At 33.9% G+C, this 18,618-nt stretch overlaps 2 protein-coding genes across 2 annotated transcripts; both read left to right on the forward strand.

Moving 5' to 3' along the window:
- Positions 1 to 2,802: 2,802 nt before the first annotated feature.
- LOC119248435 (olfactory receptor 2AP1-like) lies at positions 2,803 to 3,741 on the forward strand. The gene has a single exon (XM_037515390.1). The coding sequence runs from the start codon at positions 2,803 to 2,805 to the stop codon at positions 3,739 to 3,741; it is 939 nt and encodes a 312-aa protein (XP_037371287.1).
- An 8,265-nt stretch (positions 3,742 to 12,006) lies between these two features.
- LOC119248436 (olfactory receptor 6C74) lies at positions 12,007 to 12,945 on the forward strand. Its single transcript, XM_037515391.1, has one exon. It carries the CDS (start codon positions 12,007 to 12,009, stop codon positions 12,943 to 12,945), a length of 939 nt encoding a protein of 312 aa, XP_037371288.1.
- Positions 12,946 to 18,618: the final 5,673 nt, after the last annotated feature.

Here is an 18,618-nt window from a genome sequence, read left to right on the forward strand (position 1 = left end):
GATATGGTGCTAATGGAATGAATTAATTTATATAAGCTTAGTATTTATTTTCCTGTTTCTATAAATAGGTAGCTTTGTGTTTTACCTTGTGATGGCCCAGGGGCCATCTCCCAGTGGGTCCCAAACCTTTATATTATTCAATTTATCCACAAAAGAGCATTTGGAACTAAGAACTCACCCTATTGAGGTAAGAGAGGGTTGATGATGGGTACATTTAACAGGGATGTATAGTTTCCTTAATGCTTTTTGTATCTCTTTCATGTTTGACTATGGCATAATACACACACATTAAAGCTAAAAATATTTTAGAAATCAAATTACATTTTATTTTTTCAACTATACCAATTCTACTTCCCATAAATTAAAATTTCTTAACTTCTCTGTTAAGTGTAATTTAGAACAATGCTCCATAATCTAGTAGATCGTTTTAATTTGAATTGTGGGGTTCCCCACTGAAGAAGACAGAGCTAACCATGAAGTTATAGGCAATGCACTGTAGATACAAATATACTTTGAAAAAATAATTCATAGCTAAAGTTATCCAGAAAAGATTAGGGGAGTTCTCCTATGGCCTTTCAAAATACAACAAAAGATCTGTTGTTTTAAAATCACTATCATAACAATATTTTAAGCCAAATAAATTAACTAGTTCATGTATTTACTATTTTATTTTATATATCATAAGCAAGCATTTTTTCTGGGAATAACGTGTGTTGGTATTGTAAAGTGTTGTCTTATATTATGCTGAAAGAAAAATTTTCGATATAATTTTTTGTTATATAGAAATTATTATTTTACTCTGCTTTTATTTAGTAGATGAGCTCACTGGCCAAATTTGAATTTTAACTTTGCCCACATTGCAGGGCCCTCATCTAGTCATTCACTCGTGTATTTCTGCTATGTGGGAATCATTTACAAATTTTGTCTCATCAAAAAATATTACCATTAACCAATGGAAATTCCATCTATTAATGTTATTTAGTGAATATAACTGCTTGATTTTTTCAAAGTTACAATTGTCCTTATCGATATCTAGGAATTCACAGTAGAAGATAAACATTTATATAGTCAAATATCTGACATACTATTTTTATGTAGAAATAGAACGTCGTTACTAACTGATCAAATCTCCAATGTTTATTGCAAATCTTTGTGGTGATGAAAAGTTTTATCACAGCTGAAAGTGTTTCTTAATATTTCCCTGAATACAATATATTTTTTGTAAAATCCATCATTTATGTATATTTTTAAATGTCCCACATTTTTATCTATACTCATTACAAAGTCTAATATATTTAGATATAGTTGGTATAATTTTGACTAATACTTAAATTTCCATTCTACATTGCTCTAATTATTTATTGCTGTAACATATTAACATAATAGCCCTGCATAAATGCATCAATGTGAAAGTATTAACAAAAGAGACAATTCCTTAAAAAATGCAAAATTGGCTAAAGTTACAAATTTTCCAGACATAATTCTATTAGACAAAAAAATATTTCTAACTTGGCAAAAACTTCCCTTTTGTCTGTATTAAATATTTTGGAAATTTTAGTATCACTATTCCCAATTAATTTCATATTATAATGTTTTCAGTGGGGAAAAAACTTTCTAAGTGAAATTTCTCCATGTCTGATAATGGGAAATATTAAGAGAAAATCCTGAAGAATTGAATGCATAAATTTAATTGGAACTTCTGACTTCAGGAAAACCCTATAACATTCATTAAATAGAGCTATAAATAAAAAGAAGTCAAAAAGATATTTTTTATGAAAATTTTAACCAAATCTACAATTTTTTGAACTGCTTGTGAAAGATATGCAGAACAGGAGCCTATTTTTGTGGGAAATTTATTGACTTTACTGTTGGACTGAGAAAGTCTACATATCTATATAATAGGAAAATCACTTGACTTTATGACTCAGGGGTATGTTCTGATAATTTTATAAAAATATAAATATAAAGTGAAGGGAGAAACAATTGCTGTTGATTAGAATTACTAGAGAAAATTGAATGGAGCATAGAACTTGAACCAACATCTTAAGGCACTGCAGTGTGTTGATGGATAAATCCTGTGTGCTGAGAAAACAGAATCAATGGAAGTATTTCAACTTGATATTTTAACAAGTCCTGACTAATCTCTATAGTTCCACAAATACATATCCTTGTTATGACACAAGAACTGTAAGCGATATAAATTCTAAATATTTTATTTATAATTAAGAGAAAAACCTGTAGGTTTTAGCTTCAGTGGATGCACAAAATTATTCTTGAAAATGAGAAAGTAGAAATAAGCAAAAAACACAGTAGAGCAAGAAAAAAGCACCAAGTTCAATTTCATTCCTATAGCTCACATCTTGTGTTCTATTTACATTTTTACCTAATAAGCTAAGCAAAAATGCTAACTTGACAAATCTCAAATGAAACTTACCCTCTTTAAATTGATGTTAGTATTTTCCATGCACCTGTGACATTATTTTACAATGTGGAGAAGAAAATCAAAATAGAAAGATAAGCAGGAAAATATAAACAAACGGGGAAATTGTGACAAATAAATATCGATATAGTTGAGAAAACATAATTTAAAATTCCCTAAGAGGCAGTGACTTTGTTATTTATGAATTTTAAAAATGTGTTGTCATTAAAAGAAATTTTCAGTTTAAATTATAGACAAAGTCCGAGTTGAAAATTCTACTCCTAATTGCTTTGGCCTGACTTTAAATTTCAATTAAAAAAAAACTGGAACATTTGCTTTATTCCAACTTTCATACTTATTCTTCTTCTCTACCATAGTTAACAATGGGAAACCAAACATCAGTGTCAGAGTTCATTCTTGTTGGATTGACAGATGATGCTGATCTGCAAGCTGTGCTGTTCCTCTTTCTGCTGGTAACTTATGTCCTAAGCATCACGGGGAACTTGACCATCATTATTTTGACCCTGCTGGACCATCGCCTCCAGACTCCTATGTATTTCTTCCTCCGGAATTTTTCTGTTTTGGAAGTATCTTTCACCTCTGTCTTTGTTCCCAAAATGCTCATCAATATTGGGACAGGAGACAAGTCAATCTCCTTTGCTGGTTGTTTCACTCAGTACTTTTTTGCCATCCTCCTGGGAGCAACAGAGTTTTACCTCTTGGCAGCCATGTCTTATGATCGCTATGTGGCCATTTGCAAACCCCTCCATTACACCACCATCATGAACAGGAGACTCTGCTTCCTCCTAGTCATTTGTCGCTGGTTCTCTGGGTTTTTAGTTGTCATTGCACCACATATAATGACTGTCCAGCTGCCTTTCTGTGCATCCAACGTCATCAATCATTATTGCTGTGACTATACTGTCTTGTTGCATTTAGCCTGTTCAGACACACACTTAATAGAAGTGACTGAGTTTGTTGCTGCTGTAGTTACCCTCATCTTCACCTTGGTTTTAGTGATTCTTTCCTACACGTACATCGTCAGGACAATTCTGAGACTCCCCTCTGCTCAACAAAGAAAGAAAGCTTTTTCTACATGTTCCTCCCACATGGTTGTGGTCTCACTTTCTTATGGAAGCTGTATCTTTATGTACATAAATCCCTCTGTTAAGGATGCAGCAACTTTTAACAAGGGAGTGGCTGTTTTAAACACCTCCGTTGCTCCTCTTTTGAATCCTTTCATCTATACACTAAGGAACAAGCAAGTGAAAACAGCCTTCAGAGATATGGTCAGTAAAATACCAATTTTTTCAAGAAAATGAAATGATCAGGGATTACTATTTTTTTAAATAAATGATAAATATTTGAAAGACTGTAGATGTGCATTATTCAAATGTAATGTATTTTCTACTTTATATTCTATTTTCCACAAATATTCCTATATAAACACCAATATAATACAATAGCTTACGTCAATTTTATAATAATTTTATTGTTCTTAAAAATGAGCTTGTCTCCTAAGACTGTTTTTTTTAAATTTACACATCACTTTTAAAGAAAGGACTTGTGTGAGAGTTAGAACTGCGAATATGACTTCCTATAGTTTGTTTTTTAAACTGAATATTTTAAAGTTTTTTTATCAAATGTATAAGTTACATCAATATATTTTCTCAACTCAATAAACATACATGCCACACTTCACCTACTACCTAGTCCTAGTATTTTTTTTTTATCTTATATATATATTTACCATCAGGTATTCAATGTCTACACTTGTAAGAGAATAAATAAGTTTACATTTTGAAGAAATTTATTTTAGGTTATTAATAATTCTATAACTTGATAGTATGTTGGCATATTGATGTAAATATTAATATCTTCAAATTATAAAAATCAAATCTATGCTTAGTCATTTCACAATAATCATTTGAGGAGAACCTACACATATCTAATGCTTTAGATAAAAAAAATTCTAAGAAAGTCAAAGCCTATATATGTTCATCTTAATATTGATGAGAAATATTTATTGAATTATGCACAGATTAGACTCTTTCAGTGAATCCTTAAATGAGGTAAAGAGGTTATTTAAGTTTAATATTATTTAGAACTATAATATTAACATTTTTATAAATATTTCATTATAGCAAATTTCATGCAATTTAATATTGTGCCGTCATTGATTTAATTTTTATTTCTAAGGATATGTAATACAACTGTCTTGATTCTATCCATGGTGTTTTTATTTTTTTCTTAATTTCATATGCTTAGACCATGTTCATTGTAGGTTTCATACCAAATTTAAAATGTTTATAATTTGTTATCACTTCTACATGGGTCTCCATCACAGATAAAAGTTGTATTTTCTGAATAGTTCTTGTCCACATTCATTTGTAGATTAAATGGACTAAATTCAAGGCATGGGTAATTTTAAATTTTAAATAATATTTCTGCTCCAATATCTTAAATATACTGATAAACTTTTACTGAAATATATAATTAATTAGTGTCAATCCTGCATTCTTGAATTATTTACTCCTCCACTGACTGATAATATAGTACCTACTAGGTAGCAGAGATATTTAGTGTTCTAAGAAACCATGGAGAAAAAAGAGGATTGAAAAATAGAATTTGCCAGTTTCTACAAAGCAACCCATAATTTCAATAAAAATTACATAAGCACCTAATACATAATTTTATGTTAACAAGTGAGCTGATTTATTTCTTTGTTTTTTAGAGTTCCAGGTAATTGATTCAATAGTCCACTTATTTGTTTGTTATTTTGAAAATCATCAATACATTAATCATAATCATCCAAAACATTATCTCACTGTATGCTGCTTGTTCAATTTCATGTGTTAGATTACAGAATGAAAGAAATTTAGAGATTATATTGATAATTTCTGTTAAACACAAACACACAAAATTTTATTTTATTTTTTCATCTCATCTGAATTTCATTTTATTTTATTTTATTTTATTTTTATTTAAATTTTATCTTTTAATCCACATATAATTACAACCCCCTTATTTCTCTGGTTCATAGTTGTTTGTTGATTTTGATATTTTCTTTCCTATAGTTATTCTTTTTTCTGGTCCCTTATTTAAGTTTTCTAGATTCCTGCTGTGACTGAGACCATCCAGTATTTTTCTTTTTCTTTTTGGCTTAGTTCGCTGAGCATGATCCCTTCCAGCTCCATTCATGTTGCTGCAAATTGCATGTGTTTATCTTTTTTGAATGCTGAGTAATATTCCACGGTGTATATGTACCACATATTCTTAATCCAGTCATCTATTTTTGGGCATTTGGGTTAAACACACAAAATTTTAAAAGCCAATTCAAAGTAGTAGTGTATTGAAACAGGCCAGATGTTTATCTGCAAGAAAACTGGCAGCTAATAAAAATTGCAGAAAAAGATGAATTAACATATACTCTATCAACTGAAATCCCCATTAACCAGAGATACTTTGAGTCACCAAAACATTGACAAATGATATTCAAAATTATACACGTTTCTTTTCAAATTCCAAATTATTCAGGAAAAGTTTTTTAAAAGTTGATTACAGATTTAATAATAGGGCCTCCCCAGTGGCGCAGTAGTTGAGCGCTGGGCTGCAAAGCTGCCCACAGCCTCTGCAGCGCTGGTTCGATCCCAGCCACCGGCAAGCATCCCACATGTCACGCTGCACCCACTGCTCCCCTCAGCAGTGTATACCCGTCCTTCTGCCTGTTCTGCTCCCCACTCTGGTTCTGGTGAATTCTCTAACCCTCCTGCGCTTCTGACTATACCCAGTACTTGTATAAATAAATTAATAAATCTTTAAAAAAAAAGATTTACTAATGTTATTTCACTTTGGAGTCTTTGAAAACCAGTAATTTAGTATGAAGAGTCTAACCTTATTACTTGGAAGTTTGAATGACTAGTACTCTCCATTATGAGAATCTTCTCAGAGTTAATAATGATTTCACAGTTTCCATTAATGTTTTTAACTTTGATAATATCTTGCAATTTCACATACAAATCCTTCCTATTGGTACTCTGACATTGCTGTACATTCTGCACAAGTCCTTTCTGTTCTGTTGGGTTTGTAAGGTGTTAACTGCTACACCAAGGAGGTGGGTGTCTTAAACCATAGGGAGTGAAGGCTTCAAATAAGTCAAGGGGAGATTGGAATGTAAACAGTTGACAGTGGGACTGAACCTTCTAAGGTGTCAATATTTGTGTCCTTAAAAATTCACATGGGGCCTCCCTTGTGGCTAAGGGGTTAAGCACCGCACTATGAAGCAATTCACAGCCTCTGACGCATGAGTTCCATCCCTCCTGGTCAGGAAGAAACCCACATGGTACAGCAGACCTCTTCTGTGTCACCCGCTGCTCCCTTCAGCAGTATATGTCAGTCAGTCTGCCTGTTCTGTTCTGCAATCTGTCTGGTGAATCTTCTCATTCCCCCTTATCTCTGGCCTGTACCCCAGCTCTTGTATGCATAAATAAATCTTTAAAAATAAATAAAAAAGATGCTATCTGCTCAAAGCTACGAAGACTATAAGGAGGTGGCAATATTACACCACTGAGCTTTTGTAGATTTGCTGCACTTGATAATAAAACTCTCCTGCTTAATCTAAAACATTAATTCATAAACATAATCTATTTCTCAACAGTAGAAAGTATTCTATTTTAAATTCTTAAATTCATATTTATTCAATTCCTATTTAGTGTCAGGAATAGTCCACACACTAAGTTATAGGGAAGAATGACAAATAACATGTCTCTGCTCTATGGCAGCTTAGAATTTTGTAGACTCCAGAGAGAAAACAAACAAACAAAAAACATGTCCTGTAGATCCCACCTTTTGTGGAATATAAGTAACCCAAAACCTATACTGGTAAAACACAACAAAAATATCTTTACATTTAGTGAAAGACATGCCGGTTACCAGAGGGAAGGGGGAGGGACTCTGGGGATGGGGGTGGAAGGAACCGGGAGGCCTTGCGGGAAATGAATGAAGCCTTTGCACATATGGAGAAGTAAAATTGTACCCTTAAAGTTACATAGAGCCGAAATGACTGGCATTTTAAAAAGAAAAAATAAAAAGAAAGAAAGAAAAACAAGTAAAAATATAACCATTGGTGTTCTTATAGAGAACAGGAGGCTCCTCCTAGAGGCGCCCTCTCAAAATGAATTTCTCGAGGAGATGGTGCTTTATACAAAACTTGGAATTTTGATATAGAGAGTGCAAGATAGGGAGAGACATTAAAAAGGGCTTGAGAGGTGGAAAGAGAGTCAATGTTCCACGGGTAAAAACAAAATAAAGAGCTTGAGGAGCTGAGGTTGGGGAGAGTGGCGTGGATCTGGGCCCCGGACGCGTCCCTGTTCCTCATAAACTGCCATTCATTTTGGTCTCGTGATGTCATTTTAGTGGAATAATAACATGATCAGAATTAGGTTTTAGAAAACATCATTTCATCTTCTCTATAGATACTGGGTTGAATAGGAGAAGGAGGCAGGGCGTGTAAAGAAGTCTACAGCTACTGATCAGGGAGACCAGTGGGAGGCAGAGGGGGGACTGACCTAAAATGGAGGCCGTGGAGGACTGACCTAAGATGGCGGCTCTGAGAGCAGCCGCCGGTCTCCTAATCAGAAAACATTTCCTGCTGACGCGCACCTAGAGCGCCCCAGCATTTTCACATGCTGCTGTGTCTCTACACTGTTCCTATCAATAAATTAAGAATAAAAGTGAAAATCCAGATCTAGTAGTGTAAAAACTCCCCGTGATCCACTACTCTCCCCCTCCCTTCAGCTGCTGGCGGAGTGTGGGCTCAATTGGAAGACTGAAGATCCTTCCTCAGTTCGAACGATTTGAAAAAAAAATCATTTGATTTTTGAAGGCTTTGAAAAGCCCCTGAATGACTTTATAGAGGGGACCAGCCCCATCGCACGCTCCCAACACACCTACAGATAGAAACAACGCCAACCTTTGGGGCTGCATATTTTAACAGTAACTGTTAAGAAAATAACCATCTCTATTGTGCAAATAGGCAAACCTGATCTATTGGAATTAAGGGCAATAGTTAGCCCTGAAAGGGATAGTGAGCAGAAGGGAAAGGAGTGATGGTCAGGAGGACGGGGAACTGTTTGTCCATTGGGGAGCCCAGGTCTGGGAGGGGGAGGGAAGAATAGAAGAGAATATGGTGAGGGTTCCTGGGTGATATGGTGGCAGGAGAGATATGGGGGCTACAAGGACATAAAAATTAATTAATTAATTAATTAAAAGAGGGGGAAAAAGGTGACCAAGCTCTATAAATGTGATCTCTGTTCTGTATTTTATACTTCAATAATTTCTTTAAACTGTCTGCTGTGTAATGCCTCAATGATTATAACGCTTATCTGTAAGAGCAGATACTTGTCATTTAAGTACCTAGAATGGCAAGTGGATTTGAAATGCAACTTTATGTAAAATCAATCAAATTTTCCTATAGATTGGTTCTGGGAATTTAGACAGCAGGTACAAACATTTGATTCTCAATTGTCTGTCTGGAGGAACTCATTCCGCTTCAATTCAGAGCTCTCTAAATCTGATCTTAAATGGATGAGATACCAATTAATATTTTTTTAATCAGTGATGACATGAACTTTGACTCTGATTTTGTTACTCAAAAAGGATGAATCTCAGGCTTAAAAAATGTATGTGTAATTATTGAATTCATCTCAGTTTAACATTTTAGCAATTAACCTTAAGATCTTTTCGGGACATAGATTAATGAATTGCATTTTTGTGATGTATATTTTGTCACAGACATAGAAAATGATTTCGTTTTTCTTAAAAGTCATTATGGTTATCAACAACTTGTTGCCTCACAAAGGTCTTATCTTTTTTAACTAGAGTTTATGGAATACAGCTTTCTCCACTTGTGACTAGTTCATCCTGTACAGTGTTCTCCAGGGTAAAGTTTACTTGTTTTTCAAAAATATTAAATCAATCCTCTTGAGACTAGTGGCAGAACATATAAAAAGGAATTATTTTGCTACTTGTAATCATAAAAACTAAAAGCCAAGCAATTGGGTTTCTCAAGGAGGACAGAAACATCTTAAAAAACAGAATGACCTTGAAAACCTACTATTTTACTCCTTTTTAAAAAAAGTTTAAAAAAGATGTATATTTTATACATAATAAAATATGCTATGATTAAACAAAATATAAATTGGAGAACATTGTTTTAGAAATTGAGAAGAAAGAAAACAAGATAAATTTCTTGTCATGATAAAAATCTTTGAGCTTACATCCTTAGTGTGTTTTATTAGAACTAATGTACTTTTAAATGTGAACCCAAGATAAAGTAGGGATTAAAGAAAAAAAATGTTGGATAAACTACCCTCAGAAATTGCTTCTCTTCTAGGATTCATATCAAAAGCAGAGTTGGAAATGAAATTACTGCAAGAGACAGTAAGGTTTGAAAAATTTATGTTTTTATTTTAATCACAATAATTTATTTCATGAAGCTTGAAAAATTGATTCCAGTAGAGTCTATTGGCAGAGTTTGGCATGAAATTCAAAACTTTTTTTGCAAAGCAATTCCTATTTTAAACGTAATACTGAATGAATTGATTGTTATCTTAGTAGGAAATCTTCATTTGGTAAGTATCTAATTTGAATAAATATCTGTTACAATATCCAACAGAATTGCAGCAATGTTCTTTGTGAAATAAATGTGCTGTTTCCTCCACATAATTATAGATAATAGCATATGATTTTATTCTACATTGTCCTTGTGAATTATGAAATTAGAACAATGAAATCATCCTGAACTTGGGAAATTATTGTTTTATATTTGTCAGTCATATTGAATTCAATAGAATTCAAACATGTCATGAACTTTCCAACTTTTATGTGCTAAAGAAATATCTTACTCTTTTCTAAGCCATAAATTGGCAAAGCAATTACAGAAGCCCTTGGGACTCTAAGAGTGGTTGGAAACAATAATCAGTCAATGTAAACTATTTTATTTACATTCAGTAAAATAATTACTGGGAAATTAGAAATAAAAAATAATGTTGTCAAGTAGCTTGTTATGTTTTTTATTTTCAGTAATTTTAAAATTTAAATTCTGGCTAAAGACTACCCACATAAGAGTGTACCTCTGATTTTGTGTTTAGACTCTATGTAACTCATCTGTTGATTGAGGTTTTTTATTGTTGTCTTTAATTTTTAAAATTTAAAAAATGTGGGCCTCCCTGGTGGTGCAGCGGGTTGAGCACAGCACTGTGGAGCTGTCCACAGCCGTGGCAGCCTGGGTTCAATTCTTGGCCTGCCAGGGAGATTCCCACATGGTGTGGCAGACATCTCCTGTTCTGCCCGCTGCTCCCCTCAGCAGTGTATTTTGGTCAGTCTGCCTGTTTTGCTCCCCACTCTGTCTCTGGTGAATCCTCTCATCTCCCATGCCTCTGGCCTGTACCCAAGCTCTTGTACAAAAATAAATCTTTAAAAAAAAATTTAAAAATGTACTTTTCAATGTACATTTAAATGTGATGAGTATTCATTTTACTATAAATGCCCAGAATATAGACAATTCTAGAAAAATTATTAATTGATGGCATAAGAAAGAAAAAATATGTAAAAAGAGGTAAGAAAAAAGAGTTTTATTCTGCTGAAATAATTTTTAATCACTGGAAATATTTGTCTATTGTTTTAACAGCAGATCTGGGCTATATGAAATGTAATAAATTAAAATACAATTTAACCTGGGACAAAGTTTTTCTTAAAGAAAAGATCATAGTTCAGAAAAACTTGGTGATGCTTTTGAGGTGATCAATATGAGGACCGAGGCATGGTTGGAAAGAAGATTCTAAAAAATGGGAAACATGAAAAGGTTAACTTAAATCTAAGTGTTGTGTGTGACCAAAAAGAAAAAATATGGATATGATTAAGAGAGAAGAGCTTACCCTGGCAATAAGGACAGCCACACAGAGGGTGATACCAATACAAACCAACAGGCTTAACCAGCTGAAAGTTATTTTTTTAAATAGCTTGTTTTCTAGAAACTGCCAAAGTCCCTAAAATACTCAAACATGCTACACAGCAATACAATTGTGTGACAAGATCCTTGATATCTGCTTTGGTATCTATCCGAGAAAAGACACCATCCAGATGAGAGAGGAGTATATTTACGTGCTCAGGGAAAGCACAGCTAAGTGTTCTGAGCATTTAAATATTGACGTCTTCTGAGTGTTGGTAAAGTGTTACATTTCCACTGGCTATGGTGGCAGATCTTTGGGCAAAGTTTATTATGATTTTAAAAGGTCCAGAGTCCACAATGAAATTTGACTGAGAGAACTGAAAAATCTACTCTTAAGATTAATAAACCCAACGATGTGTTTGACTCTTATCCCTCTGTAAAATTAGGATAATGAAATCTTCACACTTTTCCAAAAAGTTATTGAAGCTGTGTAGTTTTAAGATCTATGACAAGGAGATAGTTACATTAAAAATACATATTAACCATAAAGAATTTCAGATGAGTATCTCTTACCAACTTTCCTCCTGGATTCTCACTACACACTACTTTTTTTTTCTGTTTCAAATAACAGCCAACCATGAGAAACCACACCACAGTGACAACCTTTATTCTTCTTGGACTGACAGATGATCCTCAATTACAGATGGTCATTTTCCTTCTACTTCTCTTCACCTACATGTTGAGTGCCACTGGGAACCTCACCATCATTGCACTCACCCTACTGGACTCACACCTCAAGACACCCATGTATTTCTTCCTCCGAAATTTCTCATTTTTAGAAATCTCATTCACGACTGTCTGCATCCCCAAATTTCTGGTCAGCATGGCCACAGGAGACAGGACCATTTCTTACAATGGCTGTGCGGCACAGCTGTTTTTTACTATTCTTTTGGGGGCAACTGAATTTTTTCTTCTGGCCGCCATGTCCTATGACCGCTATGTGGCCATCTGCAAGCCCCTGCACTACACCACCATCATGAGCAGCAGAGTCTGCAACTTGCTCATCTTTGCTTCTTGGTTGTCTGGCTTCATGATCATTTTCCCAGGGCTCATTATGGGTCTCCAGCTTGACTTTTGTGCCGACAATGCTGTAGATCATTTCTTCTGTGATGTTTCTCCTCTGCTGCAACTCTCTTGCACAGACACAAAACCAATAGAGTTAATAGAGCTTCTGTCAGCCATTTTGACTCTCCTGGTTACCCTGGTGTTAGTGATTCTCTCTTACACGAACATCATCAGAACTATTCTCAAGATACCGTCTTCTCAACAGAGAAAGAAAGCCTTTTCTACTTGTTCTTCTCACATGGTGGTCGTGTCCATTTCTTATGGCAGTTGCATCTTCATGTATGTGAAACCTTCTACTAAGGAGAAAGTGTCTTTAAATAAAGGGATAGCTCTGCTCAGCACTTCTGTGGCTCCCATGTTGAATCCCTTCATTTATACCTTGAGGAACAAACAAGTGAAAGACGCTTTGAAGCACATAGTCAAAAAGATGGAGATGTTGTCCATGCAATGAATCAATATGGTGGTATCACTAAGGGTATGAGTAAAATAAAAAAATAAATAAAACAAGAAGGGTGGAGACTGTTGCAGAATTCTTCACTATTTATCTTCAAATAATATGTCCATCTTTTTAGTTGTAATTCTCATTGTGATCAGCCTAATCTCTAAAATTTTGCCCTCATGGGTATTTTTCCCTTTAGCTGAGAACATGTATAAAATGTATTTCTTCTTTGTGGTCCACTTCATTTAAATTTTTGTTGCTATCTCTAAAGATGTGCTTTCAAAATTCTCTGAGTGATTCAAAGTTTGATTTCTTTTTTTAAATGTTCTTTTCCATTTTTCTAGAATTCTGATTTGTATTTGGTATACTGTACATCATTTAATACACCACATAGATTTGATCACCACATAGATTTGATGCAGCCTTTATTGGTTGATGAGGAATTTGAGGTCTGATTTCTGACTGTGCTTAATGGAACTTTAATTGACGTAGCATATTTGTTTAATAGCATTTCTTAAAATACATATTTTGATAATTTCAAATTTTTACCAAGGCTTACAGTTAGAGTTTACTTTAGAAACAGATGAAAGGAACTCCAGAGAAGTTAAAGCATTATTGCCCTTGCAGGACTCACACTGAAATTTTCACTAATGTTACTGATTATTTATAATGGCCAAGTTTTAGGAAATATGTTAATTTCCATCATCAAACCTAGATAAGACAGTTATTGCTATGTTCAATTGATTAAAAATTTCAGGTATATTGAGAGCATGAAAGGCTTCCTGATGGGAAAAAATCATTGATGATAAAATTCTTTAATGTGTGTTTTATACACATATTTTACATAATAGAGTTCTTAGCATACTTTAGATCTTGTTATCAAAATAAGTAGAAATCCTTTTTTCCATGTTATTTCAAAGGGAAATAAATAGAAATCTATTTATGGAATTCCATAGAATTTATGGAATGGCATCATTATGTTATGAATTATAAAATCTAGTATGAATTTATTTTCCAATTTAGAGAGCTGAGCATTAGAAATTAGATTCAATGACTGATGATGTGCAAAGCAAAATATTTTACCTTTTTTTCTTTCAATTGCATCATCTCTCAGTGTGACAAAGAGAAATAATTTTTCCTAAGAAGACTAAATTTCCTTTAAAAATTAATTTCTGTTGTGTATATTTAACTATCACCTAATTTTCATATATGATTAGTGATAGTATGGTTTCTTTTAAATGTTTCTCAGAGAAATAGAATTGAGGATTTTACCCTCAGCATATATACCTTCCAAGAAGTGCCTTAAAAACTCAAGGACAAGGGCCTCCTTGGTGGCTCAGGGGGTTAAGCACCTCACTGTGAAGCAATCTGCAGCCTCTGCAGCATGATTTTGATTCCCGGCCAGCCAGGGAGAAGCCCACATGGCGAGGCAGACCTCTCCTGTCTCGCCCACTGCTCCCCTCACCAGTGTCTTTTGGTCAATCTGCCTGTTCTGTTCCCCACTCGGTCTCCTGTGGATCCTCTCACCCCTGTACTTCTGGCCTGTACCCTGGTTCTTGTATGCATAAATAAATAAATCTTAAAAAAAAAACAAAACCTCAAGGCCAAGAAAAATAATGCAGGTCAAAAAAATCAAAGATTAGATAAAATTTGCATGCAAATGTTTATAGATATATACAGAATTGCCACAGTTACTGTGTTACTCAGTCTGAGATCTGGGACCCTAAAGAAGAATGACTTTGGGGCCCTGCCTGTGAACCAGGTCTCCCCAACGACATCCATTACTAGCTGCTACCTCAGAACCCCCGTCTCTCCCCACTAATAACGGAAGCTTGTCTACTATCTCTCATTGTCCACAACATGTACAGTAGTAACCAAGAATGACAACAATAATATTAATAACAAATAGTACTAATAATATAGCCATAACACAGTTTGGAAAAGTAAAATAAATGCAGCTAACTTCTAAACTGCTGATCTCAATCTCGAATGCAAATGGCCAACAGGCATATGAAAAAATGTTCAACATCACTTGCCATCAGGGAAATGCAAATCAAAACTACCATGAGATACCATCTCACACCAGTGAGAATGGCACATATTAAAAAAACTAGCAACAACAAATGCTGGCGAGGGTGTGGAGAAAAAGGAACTCTTCTGCACTGTTGGTGGGAGTGCAAACTGGTCCAACCACTGTGGAAAGCTGTGTGGAGATTTCTGGACCTACTAAACATAGAGCTTCCATATGATCCAGCAATTCCACTCCTAGGTATTTACCCAAAGGACACAGAAACATCCATTCCAAAGAACACCTGCACCCCTATGTTTATAGCAGCACTGTTTACAATAGCTAAGCTTTGGAAACAACCCAAATGCCCAAAAATAGATGACTGGATCAAGAAGATGTGGTACATATATACCATGGAATATTACTCAGCATTCAAAAAAGATAAACACATGCCATTTGCAGCAACATGGATGGCGCTGGAAGGGATCATGCTCAGCGAAATAAGCCAAAAAGAAAAAGAAAAATACCGGATGGTCTCACTCATAGCAGGAATCTAGAAAACTTAAATAAGGGACCAGGAAAATGAATAACTATAAGAAAGTGAAAATCAAAATCAACCAAAAACTATGAACCAGAGACACTTTTTTGGGGGCGGGGTGGGAGGGGAGGGATTGGGGTCAGAATGGGGGGGCTGCAATTGTATGGGGAATATAACAATAAAATTTATTATTAAAAAAAAAAAAAAAGAAATGAAGAATAATTTAAAGGCACACAGAAGAATGTATGGCCAGGCAATGCCCAACCTGTAGAGCCATAGTTTTATATATGGACATGCCATACCTGTTAGTACATTGGCAAATAAGTATGTACAAAACCCAATAACATGCTGTCTTCCATATGCATACAGAGAAGGTAGAAAATAAGTTAGGAAACAAACATTACAAATAATAGAAGTTGTTGAAGTAGTTTCGGGTGTCAGTGACTGAGTAGTGGATTTCTTGGATAATATGGACAGGAAAGCTTCCTCTGACATGTGTCCAATTCTGAGATCTGAATTAAGTGAGGGAGTTTTCTCCTGTCATCCTTCAGTCTTTTCTTGTTTTATCTTTTATGAGTTTGACATTTTTTTGAAGAATGACTGCTGATTACTTTGTAGACTATCCTCCAGTTCAGGTTGGATTTGTGTTTTTTCATGATTGGAATGCAATTATGAGTTTTTCACAATCACCACAAAAGTGGTGTTCTTTAATTTTGATCACCTGGCCAGGTGATGCTGTGTTTTCTATTGTGGTGATTATAGTTACTAAATTTTTGGTGGAGGTACTGTGAGATAGTGCAAATCCTTTTTGTTCCCAAATATCTCCTCCCAAATATTAGTATCCATGGGTAGGTTTCATCTGCAATAATAATTAATGTGATATTTGCCACATGCTTGCCTTTCATTTTCCCTTCTCAATCCTGGAGCAACCACTTCTCCAGCATGTCATGTAAGGTCATAGATAGAAGTAAAATGTACTGATTTTAAATTATAATTGAAAGAACAAATGCCAAACAAAGTGACTACTGGGTCTCAGCCCAGCTCATGGTGAGTCAGTCTGTTTTTTCTCAAATCCTGTTGAGAGAGCTGACCAAAATAAATGATTTCCCATGTTACCTCCATCATTCGTCACCTGTCAGGAAAAGCTGTATTTTGCAGTGCTTCTGTTTAATTTTACTGATTTTGGTAATTAGAACATTCAGGGCAGAAGTGGTTTATAGATATGGTGCTAATGGAATGAATTAATTTATATAAGCTTAGTATTTATTTTCCTGTTTCTATAAATAGGTAGCTTTGTGTTTTACCTTGTGATGGCCCAGGGGCCATCTCCCAGTGGGTCCCAAACCTTTATATTATTCAATTTATCCACAAAAGAGCATTTGGAACTAAGAACTCACGCCATTGAGGTAAGAGAGGGTTGATGATGGGTACATTTAACAGGAATGTATAGTTTCCTTAATGCTTTTTGTCTATCTTTCATGTTTGACTATGGCATAATACACACACATTAAGGCTAAAAATATTTTAGAAATCAAATTACATTTTATTTTTTCTACTATACCAATTTCTACTTCCCATAAATTAAAATTTCTTAACTTCTCTGTTAAGTGTAATTTAGAACAATGCTCCATAATCTAGTAGATTGTTTTAATTTGAACTGTGGGGTTCCCCACTGAAGAAGACAGAGCTAACCATGAAGTTATAGGCAATGCACTGTAGATACAAATATACTTTGAAAAAATAATTCATAGTTAAAGTTATCCAGAAAAGATTAGGGGAGTTCTCCTATGGTCTTTCAAAATACAACAAAAGATCTGTTGTTTTAAAATCACTATCATAACAGTATTTTAAGCCAAATAAATTAACTAGTTCATGTATTTACTATTTTATTTTATATATCATAAGCAAGCATTTTTTCTGGGAATAACGTGTGTTGTATTGTAAAGTGTTGTCTTATGTTATGCTGAAAGAAAAATTTTTGATATAATTTTTTGTTATATAGAAATTATTATTTTACTCTGCTTTTATTTAGTAGATGAGCTCACTGGCCAAATTTGAATTTTAACTTTGCCCACATTGCAGGGCCCTCATCTAGTCACTCACTAGTGTATTTCTGCTATGTGGGAATCATTTACAAATTTTGTCTCATCAAAAAAATTACCATTAACCAATGGAAATTCCATCTATTAATGTTATTTAGTGAATATAATTGCTTGATATTTTCAAAGTTACAGTTGTCCTTATTGATATCTAGGAATTCACAGTAGAAGATAAACATTTATATCGTCAAATATCTGACATATTATTTTTATGTAGAAATAGAACATCATTACTAACTGATCAAATCTCCAATGTTTATTGCAAATCTTTGTGGTGATGAAAAGTTTTATCACAGCTGAAAGTGTTTCTTAATATTTCCCTGAATACAATATATTTTTTGTAAAATCCATCATTTATGTATATTTTTTAAATGTCCCACATTTTTATCTATACTCATTACAAAGTCTAATATATTTAGATATAGTTGGTATAATTTTGACTAATACTTAAATTTCCATTCTACATTGCTCTAATTATTTATTGCTATAACATATTAACATAATAGCTCTGCATAAATGCATCAATGTGAAAGTATTAACAAAAGAGACAATTCCTTAAAAAATGCAAAATTGGCTAAAGTTACAAATTTTCCAGACATAATTCTATTAGACAAAAAAATATTTCTAACTTGGCAAAAACTTCCCTTTTGTCTGTATTAAATATTTTGGAAATTTTAGTATCACTATTCCCAATTAATTTCATATTATAATGTTTTCAGTGGGGAAAAAACTTTCTAAGTGAAATTTCTCCATGTCTGATAATGGAAAATATTAAAAGAAAATCCTGAAGAATTGAATGCATAAATTTAATTGGAACTTCCGACTTCAGGAAAACCCTTTAACATTCATTAAATAGAGCTATAAATAAAAAGAAGTCAAAAAGATATTTTTTTAATGAAAATTTTAACCAAATCTACAAATTTTTGAACTGCTTGTGAAAGATATGCAGAACAGGAGCCTATTTTTGTGGGAAATTTATTGACTTTACAGTTGGACTGAGAAAGTCTACATATCTATATAATAGGAAAATCACTTGACTT

The sequence above is a fragment of the Talpa occidentalis genome, unplaced genomic scaffold (genome assembly GCF_014898055.3).
Source record: "Talpa occidentalis isolate TD23 unplaced genomic scaffold, MPIMG_talOcc4v2.1 talOcc4.16, whole genome shotgun sequence".
In the NCBI taxonomy this organism is placed as follows: domain Eukaryota; kingdom Metazoa; phylum Chordata; class Mammalia; order Eulipotyphla; family Talpidae; genus Talpa; species Talpa occidentalis.

Coding starts and splice junctions, on each gene's coding strand:
- LOC119248435 (XM_037515390.1), top strand. CDS start 2,803: ATGGGAAACCAAACATCAGTGTCAGAGTTCATTCTTGTTGGATTGACA.
- LOC119248436 (XM_037515391.1), top strand. CDS start 12,007: ATGAGAAACCACACCACAGTGACAACCTTTATTCTTCTTGGACTGACA.